Genomic DNA, 24,282 nt, shown 5'->3' on the forward strand with positions numbered 1-24,282 from the left:
AAATTCTAGTCTACCGATGTAACTATACTGATACATTCGCAAAAAATTATTTCAATTACTAAATATATTTGTCGATAATTAATTTTTGCAATTTTCAAATGGTCCTCATCCTCCAATTGCGGTAATAATTAATTCCCATAGGTTTTGAAACAGCTGGTATATAAGTACTGGATGGTATATCTACCATTCGTCTATTTCCAGCGTCGGATAAGGAATGCTCGTTCCCAGCGATTCTTACGCGTACGTGTGTGCAATATGTATGCACGTAAGTGCTGGCGATCGTTGACCCAACGCGACGTACACGTGAGAACACGATTCGACCCTGAAATGTTACGTTCAATTGCACTTTGTTCTTAAAACGGAGTCGCCGGTCGTTCGACGAACCCGAACCGCGCCGCCGTCTCGGCCTTACGGCGCTTCGTCTCGCGCAATCGAATATATAACCGAAGAAAAACCGGAATGCTAACTATGTAGCGGTCGTTACGTCGTTTCTCCGGCCAGGAAATTGCTATAATTCAAGGGTATCCCCAGCTTCGAAATGATTTCCACGGGATCTTATTACGCGTTAATGGAACGACACCGTACCCTCTATAGTTGGCACAATTTCCCAACAATCTCAATTAGCCCCATGTATCCTTGTACTCCAACGATAGCTCGCTAATGACGATCGTGTTTCCTCTTTACAGCTGAAAACTTGACCGTCAAAAATTAATATCGAACGGTAGAAGTTTGATCTCGATTACTTTTCATCGAATTTATTTAGCACTTTGGAACTTACGAGCGTCATATGACGTCCATTAGATCTAAAATTGTCGCAATAATAAAAATTGAATCGCGTTGTATTTTATATATAACGCGTACGTGAAAAATAAAAAATTCTCTGTAATTAAAAGTTTCAGAGCAGAGTGGAAAAAGTTGATCAAAAAAAGTTCACCCAGTTTTTAAATATGAAACCAGCTATAAATAGTTCGTCGCGTTACTTCCTTGTGATTACCAAAAATACAACAACATTTCTATTCGTTTCTACGATCTTTGTATAAAAGTAAGCGGCTTTCGTGTATAGCCCACGCGAGCATTTTAATTTATTTACAAGAAATCTACTTAGAATTCTATCAAGCAGTTTTGTGACAACGTGGACGTTCCCGTTAAAGACGGCATGGCGGACCAATAGCGCTTGAAGGAGTCGCTAGTATCAAAGGTCAGTCGAAGGAATACCTTTTTTGAGAGTCCAAGCAAGCTCGTCCTCGAGTGGTGGATTCTCTACTTCGAACTCCTTGATAAGATCTTTCGAGTAAACAGGATCATCGTCCTCGTCGCTCCACCAGGCATCCGTGACCTTTCTCAACGTGGCACGGACGGCCTTAGCATTCGAGTAATAATGCAGAGCGAGCATTATTTCCCATCGCCGCTACCCGGATTTTTGCCCATGGTATCAACCCCTTCCACGATGACATCGCCTTGAAAATCGTCACCGTTGATTTATTACCAGCTTCGAGTACAACTTCATCGAATGATCATCCGGTAATCTTTCTTGACGATTCAAAAGCACTGTTAACAGTTCTTCTCATGGATGAACAGTTTCATTAATCGTTATTCCTTTCTTTCTTTCTTTTATTCTTCATTGGATGTTCGGAAATTCGAGTATGGGAACCATATGCTTGCATAAATGGAATCAGGACGTGTTTAATAAAAATTGTGACCCTTTTTCGTTCACGAATTTAATTACACTTTGGTGTTCCAAAGTTCCGGATTAGTTGATCAATTCACTTTGTACCATTTGAGTAGGCGTAGACTTCGGTTCTCCGTTTCATTAGTTTCGATTAAAAAGTTTAACGAATACTCGAGTTGTCAGGTGAATGCCTCGCGTCCATAAATTAACACGACACTGAACAGGATAAAGATTGCTTTCATTTACTCGTGACTACGATACAAATGTACAGTGTCAATTTGAAATGGAATACTATATCGGTAGGAAAGTGGAGAGACGTCAGAGGAGCGTTTCAAAAAACGCAAATTGAATTCCATTAGCTTTAATTAGAGCAAATACATAAATTATCTTCCTCAAAAAAGACAATAAATCAAGAGTATCGGGTTTAGCTTCCAGTTTTCCACTTTTACTTTGCATCTTTTGTAAAAGATGGAATCATATATTGTTTTCCCCTAGAAGCCTTCACGCGCGTATGAGACTCCAGTGATGCCTGAAATTTAATTTATCAGCGGAATGTCGAACATGTAGAATGTCTGATGCAATTTCATCCACCAAGCAGAAAACTTGTTCTCAACGGTGTGACAGTAAGAATGGTTATTCAACTAATCAATAGATACAAGAAACTGAGCGGAGTATTTAAAAAAAATAAAATTGCACAACTTAAAATTTCGCTTGCAATAAACAAATCTGCAATCATTTGCAATAAATATCGAGTGCAAAGGGTGGAAAAAAAGAGAACCTGTGAAATTGCAGTCGGGTCGATTAGACGTAAGAAAAGCATCGCTACTAATAGAAAATCATAGCAACATCAAGCGTGCGATTAAATTTGTTAGGTCCAGATGAAAATAGCGTTTCCTTGGCCGCTGATGCTTCAACCATTCGCCAGATCATGTTAAAGGCTACTCGATGAACCTCGAACTCGCCAGACCTTCTAAATTGCAATTGAACAGTCTCTGGTGAGAATGTCTCTAAGATTTATCATGCTAATCAATTTTCTGGCATTATTCAATTTAACTATGTACAATGTATATGCGTCGAATGTTCTTTTCACGGTTGATCAAATTTTTGGAAGTCTACCAATCAACTGAAGCTCATCAATCATTGATGTCACCATTCTGTCAACACCAAATGTTGACAATTCTGTTCGAATATTACTTCACCTTGGAGAATCAAGATTTCGAAGAGTAATTTCTGTAGAATTCAATTGAATGGCAAATGGAAACCTCTCGGACAATATCTTAAAGGAAATGAGAAGCGATTTATCTGCATACCTTCAAGGATGCGAAGGATAATTATTTCTAACTCAGTATTAATCTGTCCTGTGCACCTACAGGCGATGCGCTCATAAAAATGAAGAATATTTGATGAAAGTGAACGTAGTCGCTACGACAAGAAAGTTTACTCCTAATAAAATAGAATTTAAACTCGTTGAAGATTAACAGCGATCGTTTATTTATGTTTAAGAAAATTAGCTATATATGTATGCGTTTGGAGTTTTTTTTAAAGGAATTCTTCGAATTCTCAGCCAAACATCTTTACGAAAACACACAAATATAATATCAAAACTGTTGCTGAAAATGTACGGCTTATAAATAGAGATGTTTTCATTGCCAATCGGTGGATACGTGACGGATAATTGACAGTTGGACCCCGTCCAAACGTAAGGTGGTCACTCTAATCACAAACCTGAAAGCGCCAGTAGGTGCATCTCTGTACTGTTCACAACAGTAACTGTCACTCACAACTGTGTATTCTATACCACATACGAACAGCCCATTAACATCTACCTAACGAACCCAAATATTGCCCAAAATATGCTCATCCGAAATTTTACAAAATTTCCCCCTATCGATAAATAAGAAACGCAACGTTTCTCGATTACCAAGAGCAGTTTACTAGTTGCAACTATCAAACGAACAATCCAAACGTCTCCTCTCGATTTTTACGCAACAAAAGAGGAAGAAAAACGACAACCATAACGTTCTACGAATTTTTCGTCGTCGACGGGCAAACCGAATATCCAGAAGACTGTGTTCGACGTTCAGAGAATCTTCCAAGAGTCAGCGGCGGCGGTTTCAGGAAATCAGCGCTTCACCTGACAACTCCGGAACCACCGTCAAGGCAACCCCTCGGTATATCGTTAATTATCGTTCTTTAAACAACGCGCCGCGATCTTTCATCGGTCTCGTCTGCTGGCGAACCGAATAACCGTCTTCGACTACTTCGTGTCTTCCTTCTCGTTGCCGACCACCACCTCGCCGACGATGCTCGTCATCGTCATGGACGATTGTGCCAAGAATAACTTCACACGGAGGGCCCGTGGTTCTTGCCAAAAAAAATTCACTCGAGGAATCTCTGTCGCTTTCGTTTCCGACTTTTCCGCGGTGGGTACAGCCGGTTTTTATCGCGCTTCCGGCGTGCAGACCAATGGGCGAGATGGCACGCGTTATTGTTACTTCCGTTTGTTTGTTTCAGAGCGAAACGCGGATCAGATTGGACCAAGTCGGATCGATGCGCGCCGTCGGTTGTAGGTAGAGCTACCCGCTCAACGCTCGAGTAAATCTGGCGATCAACCAGCTAGGGGCACGTCTGTCCGATTTCTCCTTTTACGACGTTGCTAGCGCGCTACGAGTATTTTTCGAGGGAAAATTCGCTCGTTTACTATAACCACGCATCCTACGTTTTCCCTGCTATTCCTTTGTTTCCGCATACTTCCAATTGGCAGGCTGTTTCATTTCATTCAGCGTTTTTGGAGTAACTATACTGGATGATGAAATTAAATTAGTCGTGACTTCGAGACGAGGACAGTTTTTGCAGTCAATTTAGACTTGAAGCCGACAAGAGAGTTTTTTGAAACTCGAAAGTCCCTTTTTCTCTGCTTCAGCTGAGAGAAACGTGTAGAGACTTGTGCACGGCGAAAGGCTACACGTTTGCATCGATTGGTTCGTTTTTCTTTTTAATTCCATTGGGTTTTATCCTCAAGGTACAAGGTAACAATTGTTTCCATCGCATCGTATAGTAGATTGAATCTAAATTGAACGAAACTGAAAATAGAACACAATGGAGAATAGATATTTCAGGAATATTTTCAAATCGAACAACGCGTTCGATCGTTCATCTGGCGACGATTGAACGACAATGCGAAAAGGAAAATTGTGGGTTAAACCGCGGTTTATCCCATCAGGCTAGTTAAACGCAACTACCGGAATTTTCGCTAATAGCATTACAGTTCATTAACGATCACCGTTATCGAACTTAGTTGGACTGTCGCACTACTCTGTGTCACGACGTTTCAGTAATTTTCAACACTAACGAACCCCCTCGAGCCAAAGTTAAATCGGGGATCCAACTGGATGCTAGAATTTCGTGAGCCACGCTGCGAAAGACTACTCATTAACGCAATCCACTTGATTTCTAACGCGTTCGATACGTAAGACGATTAAGACACTTAATCTCTTGGATATGCATTCTCAATCTTAACTCAATAATCAATGGAAATTGAACCGTTCGACGTTACTTGGACAGAGTCACTTGTACTTTACTAAGCAATAAATAGTAATTACTATTAAAACGCGTGACAATTACTATTGTCGTTAGCATAATTATCCATTCTCCTGCTTATTTTCTTAATGTGCGAAACAATGTCGCAATTTTCTTTCCGTGTCACGCGTGAAACGTAAAAGCAGCTAACCTTTATTATTAATCGAGACTGTGGGTACACAGGAAGAAAGCAATTTGAACCCGGCTGTGTAAGTAGTAAGGATGAAAAGGTTGCCAAAGAAATTGTAAGAGGTACACGAAACCTCGATGACATTAAGCTTTCCCAAAATTAATTGGGGTCGCGAGTATCGATTCGCCACACGGCTTCGCTGTCTCTTCCAACTGAACGACAAAAGACGGAACAATCCACAACTTAAAGGAACAGATAAAAATCGAATTTCACGTATAAAGTAATATCAGTACGATTCTAGAAACTATATTAAAGAGAAACAAAACGAATATATAAAACGTACGAACGATATATTAAGAGAGAAGTATATGGAAGCTGAAACCGTGTTTAAAAACTATTGAACGACTAATCACTCGGACCGTAGTTCGATGAGAATCCTACACGTCCCTAGAGTTATCGATTGCCACGGTGTAGCAACAAATACAACCGCGAGCGCACTGACAGTTAATCGATATCAACCATTATCGTGATTATTATTACGCAGTACTTTAACAGGTCCGGCTCTAACGAAACGCTCCAAGGGACTTGAATGAAATCGTTTATACTCGCGCTACGAACGTACCTGTAATTGCTTTCCAGCGACAGTCACTGAACAAGTTTCAGCAAACACTGTGAAACAAGTTGAATTTATTCAAGATACGAACGTCGGTATTCCGTTCGTTTCCGGAAATTGCAACAGGTGAGACTGTTACGTCGCGTAATCAACACTGTTCCCATCAATTTTATACAAATTCGCGACAATTATTTGATACAACTGTTTCACTCCATTGTTTCGCATCTGTTTCCTTGCGACAGAGCCCATTCGTTTCCAGGCTGGTTTAAAAAGAAAATCATGCTGCACGGAGCTTCTCGTTGAAACTGTTTAATTATATTTTTTAATAACCGTGACAAGCTTGTCTCTTTTTATGAAAGAAAGATTGCGACAAACGACGAATAATAATGTATCGCCACCTCTCGCAATATCTGATTCTAAAGATCAAGATTGAATTGAATTACAATTAAAGAGCAACGAATAGGAGGCAAGGTATTCAATGTTACGAGCGGCTCAATCTAATCGACGGCATAAAACGTGAATTATCAATTAACCGCAATCCGACTGAAATTTGCCGGAACCGGATTTTCCAATGGCTGAAACCCAGACCTCGACCTATATTATCGTTGAATTATAAATAAGTACTCCCTTAGCGGGGCATCGTTGTAGAAAATCGCGTCGTTTAAACGTGTTCGAACGGCTACCACCAGCATACGACTGTTAAACATTTCTTCCCGTGGCTTTCCAACAAATGGGCAACACTTTATTCCACGGCAAACCTCTAACTTTTTATTCCCTAGCTATATGGCTCTGTGCTTTTCATATTTCACTTGAGATTTATCGATCGAAGTGCGCGTGCACTAACGCTGGCAACTTTAATCGTATCGGGCGGAAAAGCTACGTAAAAAGATGTCCCAGATGAAAACAAGAACGACGGAAGAATTACTTGAACGATCAATATAATAATATTATTCATTTTGTTATCAGTAGCAGATCTTTATTGGAATTAGTTGATAATATTTTTTGTCGTCCACTAGTTCTAACTGTTATTCCATTAATATAATATTGAAAAAAATCCAAATACGCTATGAAATGCTTGATAACAGACTTGTATAAATGAAAATATATGCAAAATCACGTCAATGAGCAGTCCCATAAATTAATTCTAACATCTTATTCCATGAATAATTCAGCAAGTTGATAAAAATTCTAAACGCAATCTCCAACATTTTCTTTTTCATGGTATAGATTTAACGTTATGGTCGGCATTGCAACTAACTCTACCGGAAGCAAATTCCTATAACTCTTCGCCGACTGGCTAACACAGCCGCGGCAGGTTTACTTCGAAGCAGCGTTCCGATAACAGAACGGCGATACAAAAATTCCATTAACTCGCCTTGTCGAGTTCCCGTATTATCGAACGCACCCCGCCCCATGACCTAGACCCAAATACAAATGTGCGAATGCGTCATAGAACGCAATCCAGCCGACCTTGCACCGACCGACCAGAGAGTTTATCCTCGCCACCCTTGGAGAGCAAGCTCGTCTTTTCATCCCCCTCGCACGACGTTCCTCCGGCGGCACTTCGCTCTATAATCTGGAAAGCCACTTCCTTGCTTATTTTCTTCCAGACCCGTGTATTCGACCGTTGCTTGTCTCCCCGTTCCACGGGAACCGGTGTGAAACGCGAAACTCGCGACGTCGGACCCGCAAAATTGTGGCGTGGAAGTAATAAAAAGGTACCTCGGAGAGTTACAGGTGTTCTCGCGTTTCACCTGTTGGTCGTCCGTTTTCGACGACCGACGAAGCTTGTTTGCGACCTTTTGGGATTTTATGGGATAGCTAGTTACTCGAAAACTCTATTATCTCATCCTCCACCTCTGTATGGTAAACTAGACTCGTCCAAATCCCATTCTCACCCAGAAACCCACACGCGTCCTCATCTATCTACTAAACCTACTCCTCCCTTTTTCATTCTCCACTACATTATCACCTTTCGTTTCCCTTTCTTCCTTTCGCTGTTCGCCCGCGCATTGTGCCCTTCGCCTCCTCAGTTTATCCATCCCCATCTCTCGTATCGCGTATTCAAGAATCAACCTGCTCGCCCTCTCCGTTCCACTTAGACCCTCACCGAAACGGCCATCTTTCTCCAACCTGAACGCGAGCCAGCTGGAACTCCCGGGAATTCATCGATCGGCACCAACCACCCACGACACACAGAGATAGGGAAGGGAGAGCACGAGGGATTCCAGAGGACCCAGTACCACAATTTCAATGGACAACCTATACATACCGATCGTCGAACACGCGGGAAACGGTTTCCGGTTCGATTTCAAGTTTCCAGCCGAATCGAACAGAACGGAACACGGGGATATAATTCGACGTACTTGCGGTTCTTTGATGCCATCGTACTAACGATCGATACGCTCGCGAGTGATCAATGGCCTCGCGAGTGTATTACCGTACAGAGCGTTTGACGACAAGCGAGCCCTCAAGTTTGTCAGCTGATTCCTTGAGACTTGTTCGAGCAATGTTGCGTCTATTGTAAAGCACAATTTTATTCGACGTAACGTTAAGAGAAATGTTTGCGAAACATTTTGCCGTTGAATTTCATCGATCGATTGGTATTTCTGGCATTTAACGGGTTTCATTTTATTCAGAGAAAAGGGGTAATTGTGAACGTTGTCGCGCGCAGTCCAATAGGAAGGTACTTTGACAAACTTCCCTCGTGAACCGGATTGAAAATGAACCCGTCGTAGTAGTGTACTCTTTCCTCGGTTGCGCGCAATTTAATTACCACGATATTGATTACCCCGTATGTGTATTTAGATAAGCCAGTGCTGTTCTCCCCTTTATTTGACAATTACTTCGGGAGTACACTCGCTGTTTGGTTTAATTCAATTCGTTATTGACACGAGGGAAATGAATCTGAATAATTTCCCAGATATTACGAAATTGTTCGTTAATAAATTAAGCATACGCAATCCGTTCGAATCAATTCCGTCACAGTTCTCGATACTTCGACTGATTTAATGCGATTCCTTTTTTTACTTTCGTCTTTCTTGATGTCGCCAAGTGCGTTTGTAATAGCTGTCGTTGTTTTATTTTGCATAGGACGACCTGACAAGGTTTTAGCATTATAAGTACAGCCGACGCAACCGGTTGCCGCAACCATGTCTCTACAACTATGTCAGATAACGCGTGCGATAATAAAAATATCATTTATATTTTTATATTACTAAAAATCATTTTTCGCGTAGTAAAATGCCAACTACATTTTACATATTTTTGCATGCAGAGATAACGAGGGAATTTGATTGAAATTGCACGGTTTTATAATTCATTTAGCATCCCTCGTTCATCCCTTATTCACGCACTGCCGCTTTATTTATAAATATGTTACCTACACCATCGATTTACCAGCTTTCCTCTCTTTCTCTAGAAACGCTTTCTCGCGAAAGCATTCCACTATTTAAGTAGGCACTCGATCACGAGTGGGATAGGACGAAATGATATGCGACAACAAAACTAATGCGCGTGGGAAAAATCAGATTCAAATCTGTGCGTTGGTAATCTATTACCATACTGTCGGAGAGAATCTGTGACTTCGCGTAATCTCGACAAAATTCTGATGAGATCTTTCACGAATAATTAAGTGACGAGTTTCGTCGATAAATTTTTTGCTATGAGCCATTGTGACATCGTTTTATTAAAAAAAATGCATAAATTATTTTGTACTGTGCGTTGTAATAAATCTTCTGGAACAGGTTGCATTTAAAATGTAGCAGACGAGAGTAATCAAAGTTCCGTTTAACTGGAACATGTTCTAATTACTTTCCGCGAAATTCTGAATAGTTTATAAAGTTTCCGATATCTTAAATGCGCTGTAGAATAGTTTAAGCATTAATTTTAATAAATATGTAAAAAAGTAATCTATTTCACGTTAGCATGCATTTTAAATTTCTAAACGATGCACATTTTGCAGTATATAAACGAGCAAAATGTCGACGAGAGAATATTTCGAGCTTACGTTCCAGAAGATCGATCGAAACGTAAAGTAAAATTTAACTAATTGATTAAACAAAACTCACCGAGATCAGAGAGCGAAACTTTTTCCAGGAAAGGATCTACCACGGGTAGCTGAAAATTAAAAACACGAATAAATAGTTGTTCACTGTAAATATTATACTTAACATTTCAGAACCTTTTACTAATTATCATTATGTTAATTTCCATGTTCGTTATGGTAATTTATGATAATGTTTTATATTTTGCTTCATAACTTCTTCGAGCAAAACCTTTTAAACCAATTAAGAGAATTTTTTACAAATTTGGCTATTACGCGAAACTATTAACTGAACACGATATTTAAGTATTTTGTTACAATAAAGCATAAAATTATGTAAATTAACGATTCCAATTACGATACAGAAGATTCATCCACCGTAAAACGTGAGTGCACTTATATAAATTTACGCAAACATAAAAAGACAAACTAAATTCATATACAGCCATTCATTGTAGCGTACGTTCATTGTTTCTATCGACCCTAGCGCATTGTCCATTTTCATAGCCAAGTTAATTGACAATTTTCAAACTGCATCACTTTTATTCAACAAGTCCATTCTATAAATGGAATGCCCACGCTTCGAATTTCACTTTGCAAATAATACGCCCACGCTTAATGGCGGACATCATGCATCGTATGAATCTACATAGATTGTTGTACACGGATGAAAATCGCGGATCGAGCTGTATATAATTCCTCTAGAAAAGTCTCTTTCACTTTTTGTGTGGCGTGGGGAAAACACCGAACAGAATATGAAAGTAAATAAATAATAATAAGTACCAACGCTTTCTTCAACAAAGATTTCGGGCTAAACGGTTGCCTCTTCTTCACGTTCGTCGTGATTTTCGTGTACCAGCTCGATAAGATGCCAGACGAGCTGGTACTGTGAGCTATGCTAGGAGTCTTGGTGACGCTTCCGGTCGGTTCGCTGGTTTGCCGACGGAACACCATTTTTATGGAAAGACCCGACCCAACTCCTCCAGCGAAACGATGCGAATAAGTACAACTTGAATTATCTCATAAATATCTCAGTTATTTCACTTCGAATAGAAATCTAAACCGTAACAGTCGAAAGATCTGGAGGGAGAAATTCTCAAAGCACTTCTCGATTCGATCGGTTTGACGCCACGTATTCCGATCCTCGACTTCCGTTAAAGAGTCTCCTCCCGTAGAATCGCGAGGCTGTTCGATTTTATTTCATTGGGATTTTTATCAGTTCAATTGATCGGCTCTCGTTCGACGTGGTTTAAACGTGCACGTTGTTCAAGCATATTCCGTGGAATCGTGGAGAGCTATCGAAGACGGTCCTCGAGTTGGATCTTCCCGTACATCGAGGCAGCAAACTCGCGTAACATCGTGCTCGTCCCTCGACCAGTTCTTCAAGTCGTAATCGAAAAATAGTTGAACATCGAGATCAAGAGGCAACATATGAAACACATTTTAACAAGTTCTTCCTCAACAACACCGACGTCCACGCATCGTCAACTTTCACACGAATATATTTCCTGATACTTTTATCAGAAATTTGCACACTTTACCGAACGTTCTATTACTATTTTAGTCAACTATCCGTAGAAATGATACACGTAATCGATGTTAGAACGGAGATGCCTGCGAGAAATATGATATTGTTTGATCGATGAATACTATCGACAGGTCCCATACAAAACGGGAAGCATCACGGTGGCTCACGATGTATCAACGGAAGTGAAACTTTCGTTTTTGATGAACAAAGATATTCCTTTAAAACGAAAGACGAAATAATATAAACAAATTTTCAGTGGAACGATTTAATTGACTTTCTGCGTGAAACATTAAACGACCAAGCGGATCGAATTCTCGCCAAGCGGTACCATCGATTATCGAGTTCTAATTTTCCCTCTCAGAATTGAACTGCTCTCCAATTGTAATTAATTAAAATTTCGCTAATACAAAATTTTCACTCGATATAGTTTGAGAAACAGCATCAAATTAAACTGGCTGTGCGCGAAGAACGTACGAAGAAGAGCAAAGAGTCGCGAGCAATTCCTCGCCGAAGGATTAAAGAAAATGCGTGTACATTACCTCGGACACGGAAACTGATAAAAAGCAAAGTCAAATAATTTATGTTTGCATGGAATTGCGCTTGGCAGCAGTCAGTCAATAAAGTATAATGTATAACAAATGCAAATGTAAGGAGATTGCAACGGCACGAGTTTCTTGTATGCACTGCGCGTTCTCGAGGAATGGCCGACTGATTCGAGTACCGCAGATGCCACATTGACATTGAACGTCGATGACTACGGCAGCTGAATGCGAATGAGTCAAATACAACGATACGCTAGGAGAAATGATTCTTTCTTTGACATGATCTGCGCTCGATACCAACTGAACCAGAAAGGCAATATCCTTTTCGATGTTCTACCTTCGAAAGGAGGCTTCAGATACAGATATTTCGAATTACCTAGAGGAGGCGTTCGTATCAAGTTTATAGAAGTGCTGTTGAATTTTAGAATTAATATTTATCATTTGCTAAAACATTATAAATATGGACTATATATTATTTATCAATGCAATGTTTTGCGTGTACGTCGAATCAACATAGTCGTTCAATTAAATAAGAGTTTTACTTCACGATTATCGTAAGCCACAAGTGGTCCGTGTACTTACTACGAAACATGTCGATACTAATGATTAGTGCCTATTTTTACTGCCCATAATCCATCCAGTACCCTAACATCTACTGAACGAATACCTTGTAAAAACGATAGTACACACAGTACCTATATATGCAAGAAACATACAAAAGAGATGAAAAAATCCTTAAAGAGCACAATATTTTCACTAGCTTCTAGACACATATGTTTCAGAGAGCGTTTATTTTTATAACACTCTCGTCACTCTGACCATATAGGCGCAGTCAGAGTGACGAATATCTGGTGCCTAAAAAAAGGAGGAGTAGCCAAAAGAAATTGCAACAAGTGGAGAAGGAGCAAGAGCGCAATAAACCGAGGCTACCCGCGAAAATAACCGATATCACCAGGCGCCTCCGTTTCTTCCCATGGGTGCAACATATTGTTTGCGACTAAGACACACGCGCGCGCGCACACACACACACACAGGACAGACTCATTCGATCCGTGCCAAGAATAGTGATACCGTACATAGCCGTACAAAACGCGTAACAAGCACAATAAACGAAGGTACGATAGAACGAGGTAGGCGCCGCCGATCAGGACCGACGTTGCTTATTTCGCCAACGAGCTTTCCCGCCGAGGGTGAGCCGCGGTAACTTTCCAAAGTGTACCGAAAATTTTCCACGGAAATCCGGCTGATCATCTCGCGATCGAAAGCATCAATAAAACGAGCGAGCGTTCGTCTGTTCTTGGGACGTGTTGCGTTCTCGTCGGGCAGTTCGTAAACACCGGGCAAAGAATCCGACGATATCGGTAGATATAACCGTCATCTATTTTTTGTTTTGTTAGCGCCATGAAGAACGTTTGAAGACGTGCCAAATATTCATTCAACGGGCAACATTAACACCCTGAAGTACTGGATTTACTGTCCGATTCTCTTTAAGTATCAGACATTTTGTAGAAGAGTTACTATTTCTTTTTTTTTTTTTTTTGCGGATTGAACGCTCCGATATACCCTTGGCGATTTGGCATTTGAAGGTATGGAAGATCAAGAGATACTCGTTAGATAATTGCTAATTCCTCGAATGGAAATTGTAGATTATACGGGATAAAAGTTGGTGGTTTATAGAAAATACTTGCACCACTTCCTAAATGAAATTTCTCAAAATAACGCGCGTAAACAGTGTCATTTATTATGAATAATGCGATCAAAAGTGATCAGTTTACAAAGACGGCTGGCAGCGTGTATTTATTTTATGAATTACTGGTATGTCTTCCCACAAAATATTTTCAACGTCAAATGCCAGAAGGAAATATTAAATCACCATTTTTAAAGGCGACCCAACGATGGGCACGTACAAAAAGTCTGAGGGACATATTTAAAATCGAATTGGGAAACCTGTTCAATTAAAAGAAGAAATATTATTACAGAAGAGACTGTTTTAGTTTCGAAGGGGGAGCAAAGATCAGAATTGGACGGGAAGCCACTCCTTTTATGCAACTGTTGATTTGGCACTCTCGATTATACACGTTGTGCAGCCGTATCTTTGTTGACTTGAAGCTTAAAAAGGAGCAAAGGAATCGAATCTAAAAATATCGTGAACCCCTACTTTCTGGCGTGTATTCAACCACGACCGACCATTGAACGCGCTAGCTATTGGTAGACGAAATGCTTATAAATTATTAGAAACACTGTGGATCGCCTATCGACGCCATCTTGGATCTATTACTCCAAGTACTTGTCGCAAGGAAATCATTAATCTTTCTGCATTTTAACAAAATGTTATCTCTTACAAATAATCATCATTCTCGCGTGCGCAATGTTTTACACCGAAATTGCAAGAGAAATCAGAAGCAATCGAACATTGGACATTGTACACATTTGAAGCTTTTTCACGCTATTTAACCTCGTGGAATGAACACGCGACTTGAGGAGTCTGAATTTAAATGGGACACCCACGCGAAAATTCCATCAATGTACTCGAGACCGTGTAAATGACACGAGAATCGTTATCTGCGTACGTGACATTTTAAGACCATTGACGCGTCATCCTGATTCAAGCTTAACCATACGGAATTTCGGAGCAATTCGTTTGTTTTCTTTTCTCAACGACGTACGCACGACTAGCCACTAAATAACGGACTGAAAAACAAGATTTTCACTAAAAATATAAATACACTTGTGTAAACACTGAAGCGTCGATTTCCACTCTAACAAACGTTTTGGACGGTGACGGATTTTCTTATAATAGCGGAATTTATGTCTCGAGAAAGTTGTCAACCATGCGGCCAGAGAATAGAAACGTTACGATGCCCGCTGTTCTTGCAACAGAACTGCGAATTACACACTAAATAGATATATATGCACGCCAACGAAAATATTTACAAACCAGTCGTAGTAAACATTATCGTTGCGCAAAGATAAACGGCCGGGAATTAATTAGCAACGCGAAGAACCATAATGTGTGACACTGTGATTAGCTAACATCCAATGTGTGTATAGTATAACTAAAAACGAATAACAACTCGGCGAAGAAATAGAACAATTAAAAACAAGTGAGTTATTTCTTGCTACTCTACCATCCCTTTTAGAGATTTTCAAGTCGTTCTTCAATTTAAAGGGAACGATACAAAAATATCTAAGATACTCATTCAGCTGGAACCTAACGACAAACTTCCAAGTTGTCCACAAGTGAAACAGCCGACCTTATCCTGGACGTGTCATAATTCCTCGAAGAACCAATGTCAGAGAGCAACAGGACAATCGTTCCCTCGACACACGTCTCTAGCAACAAGTGTTTGTCGTCGTTGTCCATCGGTACAGAGGTCCACACCAGCGTCAACGATGGAGTTATCATCTGAAGGGAAAGGGACATTCCAAAAGGTCTTCGATCCTATACGAATTCGATCCCGCCACTGACCTAACGCATCGTCGACCAACGCATCCTATCAGGCTAGGAACAACGATCCGTCTGATTCCTCTCCCTCGAGCCACGTCCACCATGCAAACGAGGCGATCGTGCGGAATGATGAAACTGATCGACCTTACAAAACGTAAAGAAACCATGGCTTTAATCTTACATAACATATACGGTCCTAAAATTCCCTAGATTCTTTCGTATCTCGTCACTGTGCTTCAGTCACTGAAACATCGTTCACGCGACAAAGTACGATACGACACACGGCCTTGATAAGAGTGGTAGCCGGGCCTCTCCGTTCGAGGAGAAGGTTGAAGTTACGATGCTGAACCTCCGCGAAGATCGGCCAACCGCGAAGACTAATTTACGCTTCGTCGAATTTTCATGTCCGTCGCGCGAGTGTTACGCGTCGAATTACAGGCTACCACCTATCGACCTATCTACGAAGTTTCGACGTTACCGAGAGGAAACTCGGGAAAACTGGTCCCCACACTTGGCCAGACTCGGTTTCACCTTGAACTACACTGACCTAAATCACTGGTATAGTTCGCCGTCACATCGTCGGGCGCACGAATTGTCTTCTCTTTCGTTGCTCGCTAAGAACGACCGATGCAACGTTCTCGATGGTACCGTTCTCGAGAACGGAGCTTACCCGTTCAACGTTCAAGAATGCGCGACGGTTCTCTTACTCGGGTGTCGTTCGAAGGTGAACGCGAAAGGACCGTGGCTACGGCGGGTCGGTTCAGATTGATTCGAATCGGTTCGAGGCTAGTGATTTAAACATAGTCGGGGGTGTAGGTCTCGCGAGTGTCGCAGACATCAGCGCGGTCGCTCGTCGCGAACTGGATCGGCTTTCAAGCCGGCGGAGTCCGCGACACGTTGTGCGGAATTTACGGCGCATCGGCTCGTATGCGCGCGCGGACACCCAACCGATGCAATTTCCACGGACTTTCGCTGTTTCACTCCCTGGAAAAGTCACGTGCGCCGCGTGAATCTTCATTCGCGTCGATTATTCCGTCGCGCGCGTCCTCGCCCGCTACAAAGGGCTTCGAGAGGATATTATTCATTCGCGAAACTGGTTCAGCTATGCGATTTTTAACAGGAAAAGGGTATAACTTTTTAGCCAGCGATCGGGAGAAATGGAAATCAAGATTACTCGGGATTTTCAACTGTCGAATGTAGAGTCATGTGCCGCGGTAGCTACCGATAGCATCGGGGGAAATAGTTGGAATAAACATTGGAACAACTCCGAACGAAATACACTTCCTGCATTTACTGTACTCAAATAGATTATAATTTTCAATGAGTCATACGCACACTCGAGGGTAATAAAACACCTCGTTTTACATTCCAAACTGAAGTAGGAAAAACAAGTTTATCATTTTTTACAAATACCTTGAACGACACTACGTGCACAAAAATGATTGTTTAAAAGTAGAAAGGAAAAAAATCATAATGAAACATGTCGAAAGAGTTCACGATCAAATAACAACTGTGACATTTTGTGCAATGACTGTTTCGCAATAATAATTGAAAATCGATTATCTCAGCACCGATGAAATACATTTTTCCCTACCTCTGTACGCAATAATAAATTGAACCATAAGCAATCGATCGCATTTTGCGTCCCAAACGAACAACGCTACTTCCTGAACCCTAATTCTGGCATACGACAAGTTTTTCACTCCAGTTCTTTTTTGTCTCGGAAAACTCTAGTCAACTCTGGTCCATACGAGGGGGAACGCATTAAGAACGGATCTTATCATGCAAATTACACAACTTAAGCACATTGTATATCTATATAAGAGATAAATGTCTGTAGCAAACAAACTTTTTTGTGAATCGGTTGATAGTTTAATCGACAAATGTAAGTCTGCCGTATTATTTGCGTCGAGCGTTTATCGTAAATCGTACTGTCGAATGCAGGAAGAGTCTAGGTGCCAAAAATAAATTGTTTTCCACTTAACTTTCGAATAACTAGAACGAAAGAAGACTTTGTCACCTTATTACCATAAATAATGTAATATTCCACATTTTACGAGTTAATTTGAGAATGTCAAAGTTGTTTAATGCCTTTAATGTTTCCCAACGCTCTCCCATAATAAATGAGATTTAAAAGAAACTAACAGCGCATACAGACACCGCGTATTGAGATTATAATTTGCATGTGGCCTCTGGGAACGTCCACAACGCAGAATATAACCACTATTTATCTGCTGCAGTTGTTCGAATACGATTATTCGAATGATAAGACTTTAGATACGCATAGAAGCATGTGTACCGTGTAATTGTAACTCGAATAAGAGAGATTGTCAAATACAAGAGTAATCGGTCCCGCCACTGACCTAAGATCATTATATTTTGAACAAATGTCATAAAACAAAAAATAATCAATTATAAAGTCCTACGAGAAGCCCTGCTCGACTTTTTTGTTGCTTTTGAGGTGTAGTATCAGCTGTAACAATTTGTCACACGAGTAGTGAATTACCCTGTATATTACACATTTATTGCATTTCTCACTTCGTATCTGTTTCTCTTTTCTTCTCTTTGCTTCTCTGTATCATCTTAATTGCAGAATTTTAGGGTATTGCTGATTAAATAAAGAAATTCCTTAATTTTCATTGAATAGAAAGGGTAAGACAAATTATATATCCCGCTTTGGAGGTAAGAGAGAGAAAGATATATACGAAAGCTATAGGAAAGAATGAGACAGATGTTAGAGGCTTTACTGTAGAACCCCTGGCGCGATCTCTGTGAAAAGTGCTCAAACTGGTCGCACAGCGGTACCGACAGCGAAGTGAACTACTTAGAACTACTAGCTCCATCTCTGCGGAAAGTACTGAAACTAATTCCCGACTAGTTTCAGTGCTGCTCCAAGGATCTCTACTAAAAAATTTGCATATGTCGCATGGTTAAATATTTGTTAACATTATTGTGCTTAATGAAAGTAGATATCGTAGCATTCTACTAAAAGCTTGTTTACTGCTTTTACCATCTTCTGAAAGAACAAAATATGTCTGAATCAACAGCTGATCGCAACTGAACTATCGTCGATAATATCTAGATTCCAGTTTACCAATTGTATCATCAGTAAACTGGCATCCCCTAAAACTCTTTCGCGCCTGTTTTTACCGACAATCGCAAGTCCTTTACCGGTCGTTACAATTGGCCTAATTTGACGATACGCTTAATTAGCAAAAAAAAAAAAAAAAAATGGAATAATTAGTAAACGCATAATCAGCTCGATATCTTTCGTGTACGACTTTCCGTAGCTGCGCATAATAAGGTACACAAGAAAAGGACAACCTCGGCCTATTTCGTCAGCACGATAAAACAGCTGTAAAAGAAAAGATAGCTTCTTTTCTAAGCGATTCGGCTGAATTTCCCTCCCTTACTTTACGAGCTTTCATCGTGACCTAGATTGTTTCTCCCGTGTTTCATCGAATCGATATTTAGATACGATGTGCATACAATAAATCCTTACCAAAAGAATGCGAAGAGGAAAACTCGCGGAAGCTTTTCTCTTGATCGTTATCGATCCAGAGAATGTCTGGAAAACCCGAGAATAAGAAGAATATTGTAAACGTGTTATGTATTGGAAGAATGGCTCGTATCTCGAATGGTATGCGTGATAATTAAAAAATGCAATGCAATGCGCAGCTCGCCAATATCAAAGTCGACGAGCAAAAAGTGAAAGAGATACGTCTTTTAATGGACGTATTTTTATGTTTACACGAATCCTGCTTTTAAGTTGCAGAAGGCTTTCGGAATACGAAAATACAAACAACGATTATCGATAGTTAAAGCCTACCGGAACAGAGAAACAGATTAATAACACTTTGAAGTCAGTTTTTAAACACGCACACGGTGTTTCAATTAACTCGTACATTCGAATTACTCTTATTACTAACGAAGTTCAAGATCGGACGTATAAATATTTAATACAGATATTTTTTTTTAACGATGCCAGACGCAATATCAAGAATACCTTTTGACACGAAAGCGGGCATTTCCATTAAAAAAGCGAAAGCGTATAAAATCGTTACTCTTCATACTTAAATCTTCATTCACTTTCATGTTACTAAAAAAGAGGCAGTAGGAATCTGTTCCATTCAATTTAATACTTTTTCTAACGAGTCGAGTCCTCGATTCTGTTGTACTTTCAAGCATTGCACTAAGATTGGCTTAACAAGCGATAATTTACACGCCAATCCTTGTGAGCCTTCATCCGTTTTCATTTATTTCGCAAAATACCTCACCTTCCTCCTCTAGGTCCTAATCAAAGCTAACAAAACGCTAAGCGAACTATTCTTATCGAGGACAAAAGTACTTCGGAAGTTCAAGTTGCACGAAACACCATGTATGTGCATTAATTTTCCTTCCTTCGTCCAACGACGTTCAAAGTAATATCTAATTAAATCCTTTGATATATAATACTCACCCCTCTCGCATCCCTGAAGAGGATTGCTGCATGCACAGGGTCCAGACAAGCATCCGAAGCTCTATGAGGGATCGAAGATGTTCCCAAGGAGAATCTTCTGGCACCAGGATCAAGAGAACTCCTTCTGAGAGCGCCTGTAATTTATAATTCATAATCAATTCAAAAATAAAAAGTCACCTCTGCTTGTTTGTACGTAAATTTCAATTGAATTTAAGTCAACATCAAAGAATCGAGTGTCTGATCTAAAAACACCATCTAACGAAGATATGTAACATTTGCGTTATATAAAGGATCATTTTTTTCCTTACACGATATAAGATTAATTGTCCGCGGTTTACACCGAGCTAATGACAACCGTAATTTTTTTAATACTTTTAAATTATTCGAAAGAATTACAAACTGACAACATTTAAATACTTATACATAATATTCTGGTAAGCAAACTTCAATGTCAAGGTTTCCTTCAAATTGGGGGTCACATTCTTATTCGATTATTTGAACAGTCGTTCGAAAGATAATTTAAAATGTGTCACTTTAATAAAGCGATAAGAATGTACGTCGGGTAAGAAATGGTTTACCCGTTTTATAAACTACTGTGATATAAACGTAAACGCATACGTGATCGCAGTCTGTACTCGAGATACATCGACGGCTTTGAGGGTATACAAAAAATGGCACAGAAAATATTCAATATTTTGTCCTGGAAAAGAAAAATGATAATCATGATTTTATGCCTAATACATAAAACATTTTGAATATCGCAAGGTGTTAATTTCAAGGAAACTAAGGCCAGTCAGAAGTTCTTTATGCAGCCGCGATAGTTTAACAAGTGAGTATCAAACGTTGCGACACTTGTTTCGCTATCTAAAAAAAAATTTTTTATTTCTATCAGCTCAACAATACCTAGTCCATAAATTTACATGCTATTAATTGTACATTAAATTTCGCTACTCCAACTATTTCGGTTAACGAATAACTTTGACTAAAGCCACGATTGCTTTCAGTTTTAGGGAGATTAACGATCGAATTTATAATGACCAACACGTGGGACGGTGAACACTAAACCTGTTAAATTTCTCTTTTTCTGGTACACCATACTCTCGCCGGTTCGACCACGATGGCTGGGGATTAATCTGAACGGGTGTTTCAACAGTGACCTTAACTCGTTACAATTTAACACAATTTACGAGCAGACGTGCACAATCTTCCACGGGGTTACGTAAAACGTGACTCCTTATTTACATTTCAATTGCGACCACGTTCGAACCTGACGAGGAGTTCACCTTCGTGACTCATCCTACGCTTTTCTTTTCTATTTTCATTCTCGTCAGAAAATATACTTTTATGCCAATTGCGATCGACATCTCTGTAGCTATTGCTCGATAATTAACATGATTGAAGTATCGAAATCAAATAAACATCGGGCACATCTACATCTTACTCCGTTTAATTAATTTCATTTCATATTCTCGATTAATTTCACTTTGCGAAAAGATCTTTCGCATTCTCGATTCCGTTCCTTTCGCGAGGCATCTTATAAATTTGGAAATTCTTGTTCTCCAGCTCCGTTCGTATACTGTTCACACGTTCGATCTACTCGACAATTTCCAGCAAAGTTGAGAAAACCTTATGCAATTGGAAAACAAACGATGTTAACCTTATTTGTCCTGTTTTAACGGTGACGTCTTTCGTCTAGCACGCTCTGAACTTGAATACAGTTTTATTAGGTGCAGCTGTTTTGCAAGGAGGCAGAATTTCATGCCAACTGTGCGCCGTGGAATATTTGATTTCCGTTCGGCGGTATCTCGTTTCTAATCTTCAGAACAGACAGGAGGGGAAAAAAAAAATTACAAATTCTGCACGTACCCTCGGTGAGAGTGTGAAGAACGTCTTAACTTGCAGTTTCACGGGAGCAAAAATACGCTCAACCCGATCCACGGCCGAGTATTTCGTAAAGTAAACGACTTTGATTTAAAGTGCCAAAGGTGTACGATTGTACCACTCATGAAAAACCGGAGACTGGTCCTTCAATTTCACCAGCGATATTTTTCTTCTTATTGAACACTTAAATGTTGTTCCACCATACATCTTAAAAAATGTGTTTAACAAACGACCCGCGCGCCTCGTTCCAGCATAAAATGCGTATCTGTATTTATGAAACGTGTTTGCGTAACATAGTTACCTTTTAACTAATTTGCACGTACAATATCGAATTTCCAGCATGCTGTGTTTGCTCTTCGCTCGTTTCGCGAGTGTTGTAGTTCGACTTTTGCGAATACAATTACGTACTGACGTGCAATACGTCCAACAATTCTGCGGGGGTTCAATCGCGTTTACGATCACGTGGCAATAATTATTATTTCACGCAATCATCTGTTTTCGAGTTAAGTATAGAAAATAAGCCGAGACTCGAGTTCTATTTAGAAGAGTACGCGCAATATCGAATCTGCCAGGAATGCGTGGGCCATTTAACGATTTCGCTTGGACCGACTCTCCCGGTTTCGGTCCCTTCGACCCAAAAAGAGAAAAGAAGCTTTTTGCTAATTCCAAGAAAAGACCATTTGCTAATCCAACATTGACAAAGCCTCGAGGACTCCAAATTATCGGAAGTTCACCGATGGAAAAAGGGAGTTTTCGAACGGATAGAGTAGAGAAAGAATTCTTATTACGCGTGCACAAAGGGTTTATTTCATAAACGACTCGCAAAGCGTGTGTGGAATCGCATTATTTCAACTAATTCCTACCCATAGTCTATCTCAGTTCTCGTACGATTGCACGTTTTATTCGTGTTGGTTAAAATCCAGTCTTCCAATTGAAAAACTGATTTTTCGAATAAATAGAACAGAGTAGCGACATTCAGCTTCGACGTTTCCTCGTTACATTTCATATTAGTATCGCGCGAGTGATATTTCATCCCACGGTCATCCAATTGACGGTCTCGATCAATTCTACCTTGAACAAAGTTAACCATTTTTCCACAAAGCTTTTTTTCACAATTTTACTCGAATCGAGCTGAAAAATCGATGAAAAACGAGAATACAGGAAAAGTAATTATTGCTCGTATCATGACCGAATGTAATATTTAAAAGCCGCGTGATACGACGAGTACTGCGATTAAGCTTTGTGTTGTACGCAAACACAATTGTAATGCGAAAAAATTCCTACGTTTCACTATGAACAAGCAAGAGTTGTCTTTCGCGTGGCGAAGGTTACCAATGCACGTTCTCATGATTAAATCCGCTTCCTCAGCTTGAAACATCAGTCCCGTATCAGTGGCTTATCAGGGCTGTTTGTTTCTTTCGCGCATTCCCGTCTACGATATTCCGTGGCGCTTCGCAGACGCACCAGACCCGACGCTCTTCGTCAATGATCGACGAGTCACGGGAATATTAATATATCGCGCGATAAATAACGGTTTGCGAAATTCCAACGGAAATCTGCCGCGTCAGGGTACGTGTAATTGATGCTCGTAAATATAGGAGCTATAGCTGTTCGCGTTGTCTGCGTTCTGATTTCAAAGAGGACTACCATAACTTAAACAGAAACTTGAAGCATGTTTTGTGGCAACTTTATGGAACTCGTGAAGTAAATTCGTGAACATGATTAACAAGTGAATTCAGAGTGGCTGAGAGCAAATGTAAAGTAACAGTAGATATATAAAATGAACTCGGAGACGACACTGAAAGATTGGAAAATTTTAATTCAAGAAAATTCGAAACATCTTCGAGTTCGATCAGATCGAAAGTGATGTTAAAGGGGTAACCTGAGGATATTGAATTCTAGATGGGAAACAGGATGACTTCTTAAGAAATAGTCTGAATATAAATTTAGAGCCCACGCTAGGGATAACTTCGGATTAAATTTAGAATTTTAACGTGCACATAAAGTTGTTGGTCTAACTTGGGAGATATTTTCGAATAACAAATCGAAGGAGAAAGGACTCGTTCGCGTGCTCGCAGAAGCGCAATTGATTAGAGCGCCAGCGATCTAGAAATTGGAATAGATCCGATTCAATTCTGACTCGACGAACGCGCAGATTGAATCTTTAACCTTTTGTGGTTTTCCGAATATTCCAGCCAGAATATATTATGCGCGTCGTATTTACTTCAATTTCGGAATCTATCGCAAGATCAAAGATCACCACAAATTTTCTAGCGACTTCGATTGAAACCGACAGCCATTTTGGTGTACAAGACGTAAGAGCCTCGACAGCTTGATCGGTTAACCCAATTACATTCAAAATGGAACGTATGTTCGAGTTTGGAAAAC

General features: G+C 40.1%; 1 protein-coding gene and 1 long non-coding RNA gene across 3 annotated transcripts in view; both read right to left on the bottom strand.

The window, feature by feature from the left end:
• Snf4agamma (SNF4/AMP-activated protein kinase gamma subunit) overlaps window positions 1-24,282 on the bottom strand; it is an 83,819-nt gene that overhangs the window by 6,948 nt on the left and 52,589 nt on the right. For both annotated transcript variants that reach the window (XR_013101680.1, XM_076892448.1), the window contains exons 8-9: window positions 20,014-20,147; window positions 10,062-10,110 (exon numbers count right to left, since the gene is read on the bottom strand). Coding sequence is in view for 1 of the 2 variants with exons in the window: in XM_076892448.1 (XP_076748563.1) it covers window positions 10,062-10,110; window positions 20,014-20,147 (183 nt within the window). In the remaining variant the exon portion in view is untranslated. The remainder of the gene's footprint in view (window positions 1-10,061; window positions 10,111-20,013; window positions 20,148-24,282) is intronic.
• Window positions 1,704-4,020, bottom strand: LOC143422107 (uncharacterized). Its single transcript, XR_013101683.1, has 2 exons — window positions 3,835-4,020; window positions 1,704-1,885 (listed from the first exon to the last, which is right to left on the bottom strand). It is a non-coding gene; the product is annotated as an uncharacterized LOC143422107 (long non-coding RNA).

Source organism: Xylocopa sonorina, chromosome 3, assembly GCF_050948175.1.
Source record: "Xylocopa sonorina isolate GNS202 chromosome 3, iyXylSono1_principal, whole genome shotgun sequence".
Lineage (NCBI taxonomy): Eukaryota > Metazoa > Arthropoda > Insecta > Hymenoptera > Apidae > Xylocopa > Xylocopa sonorina.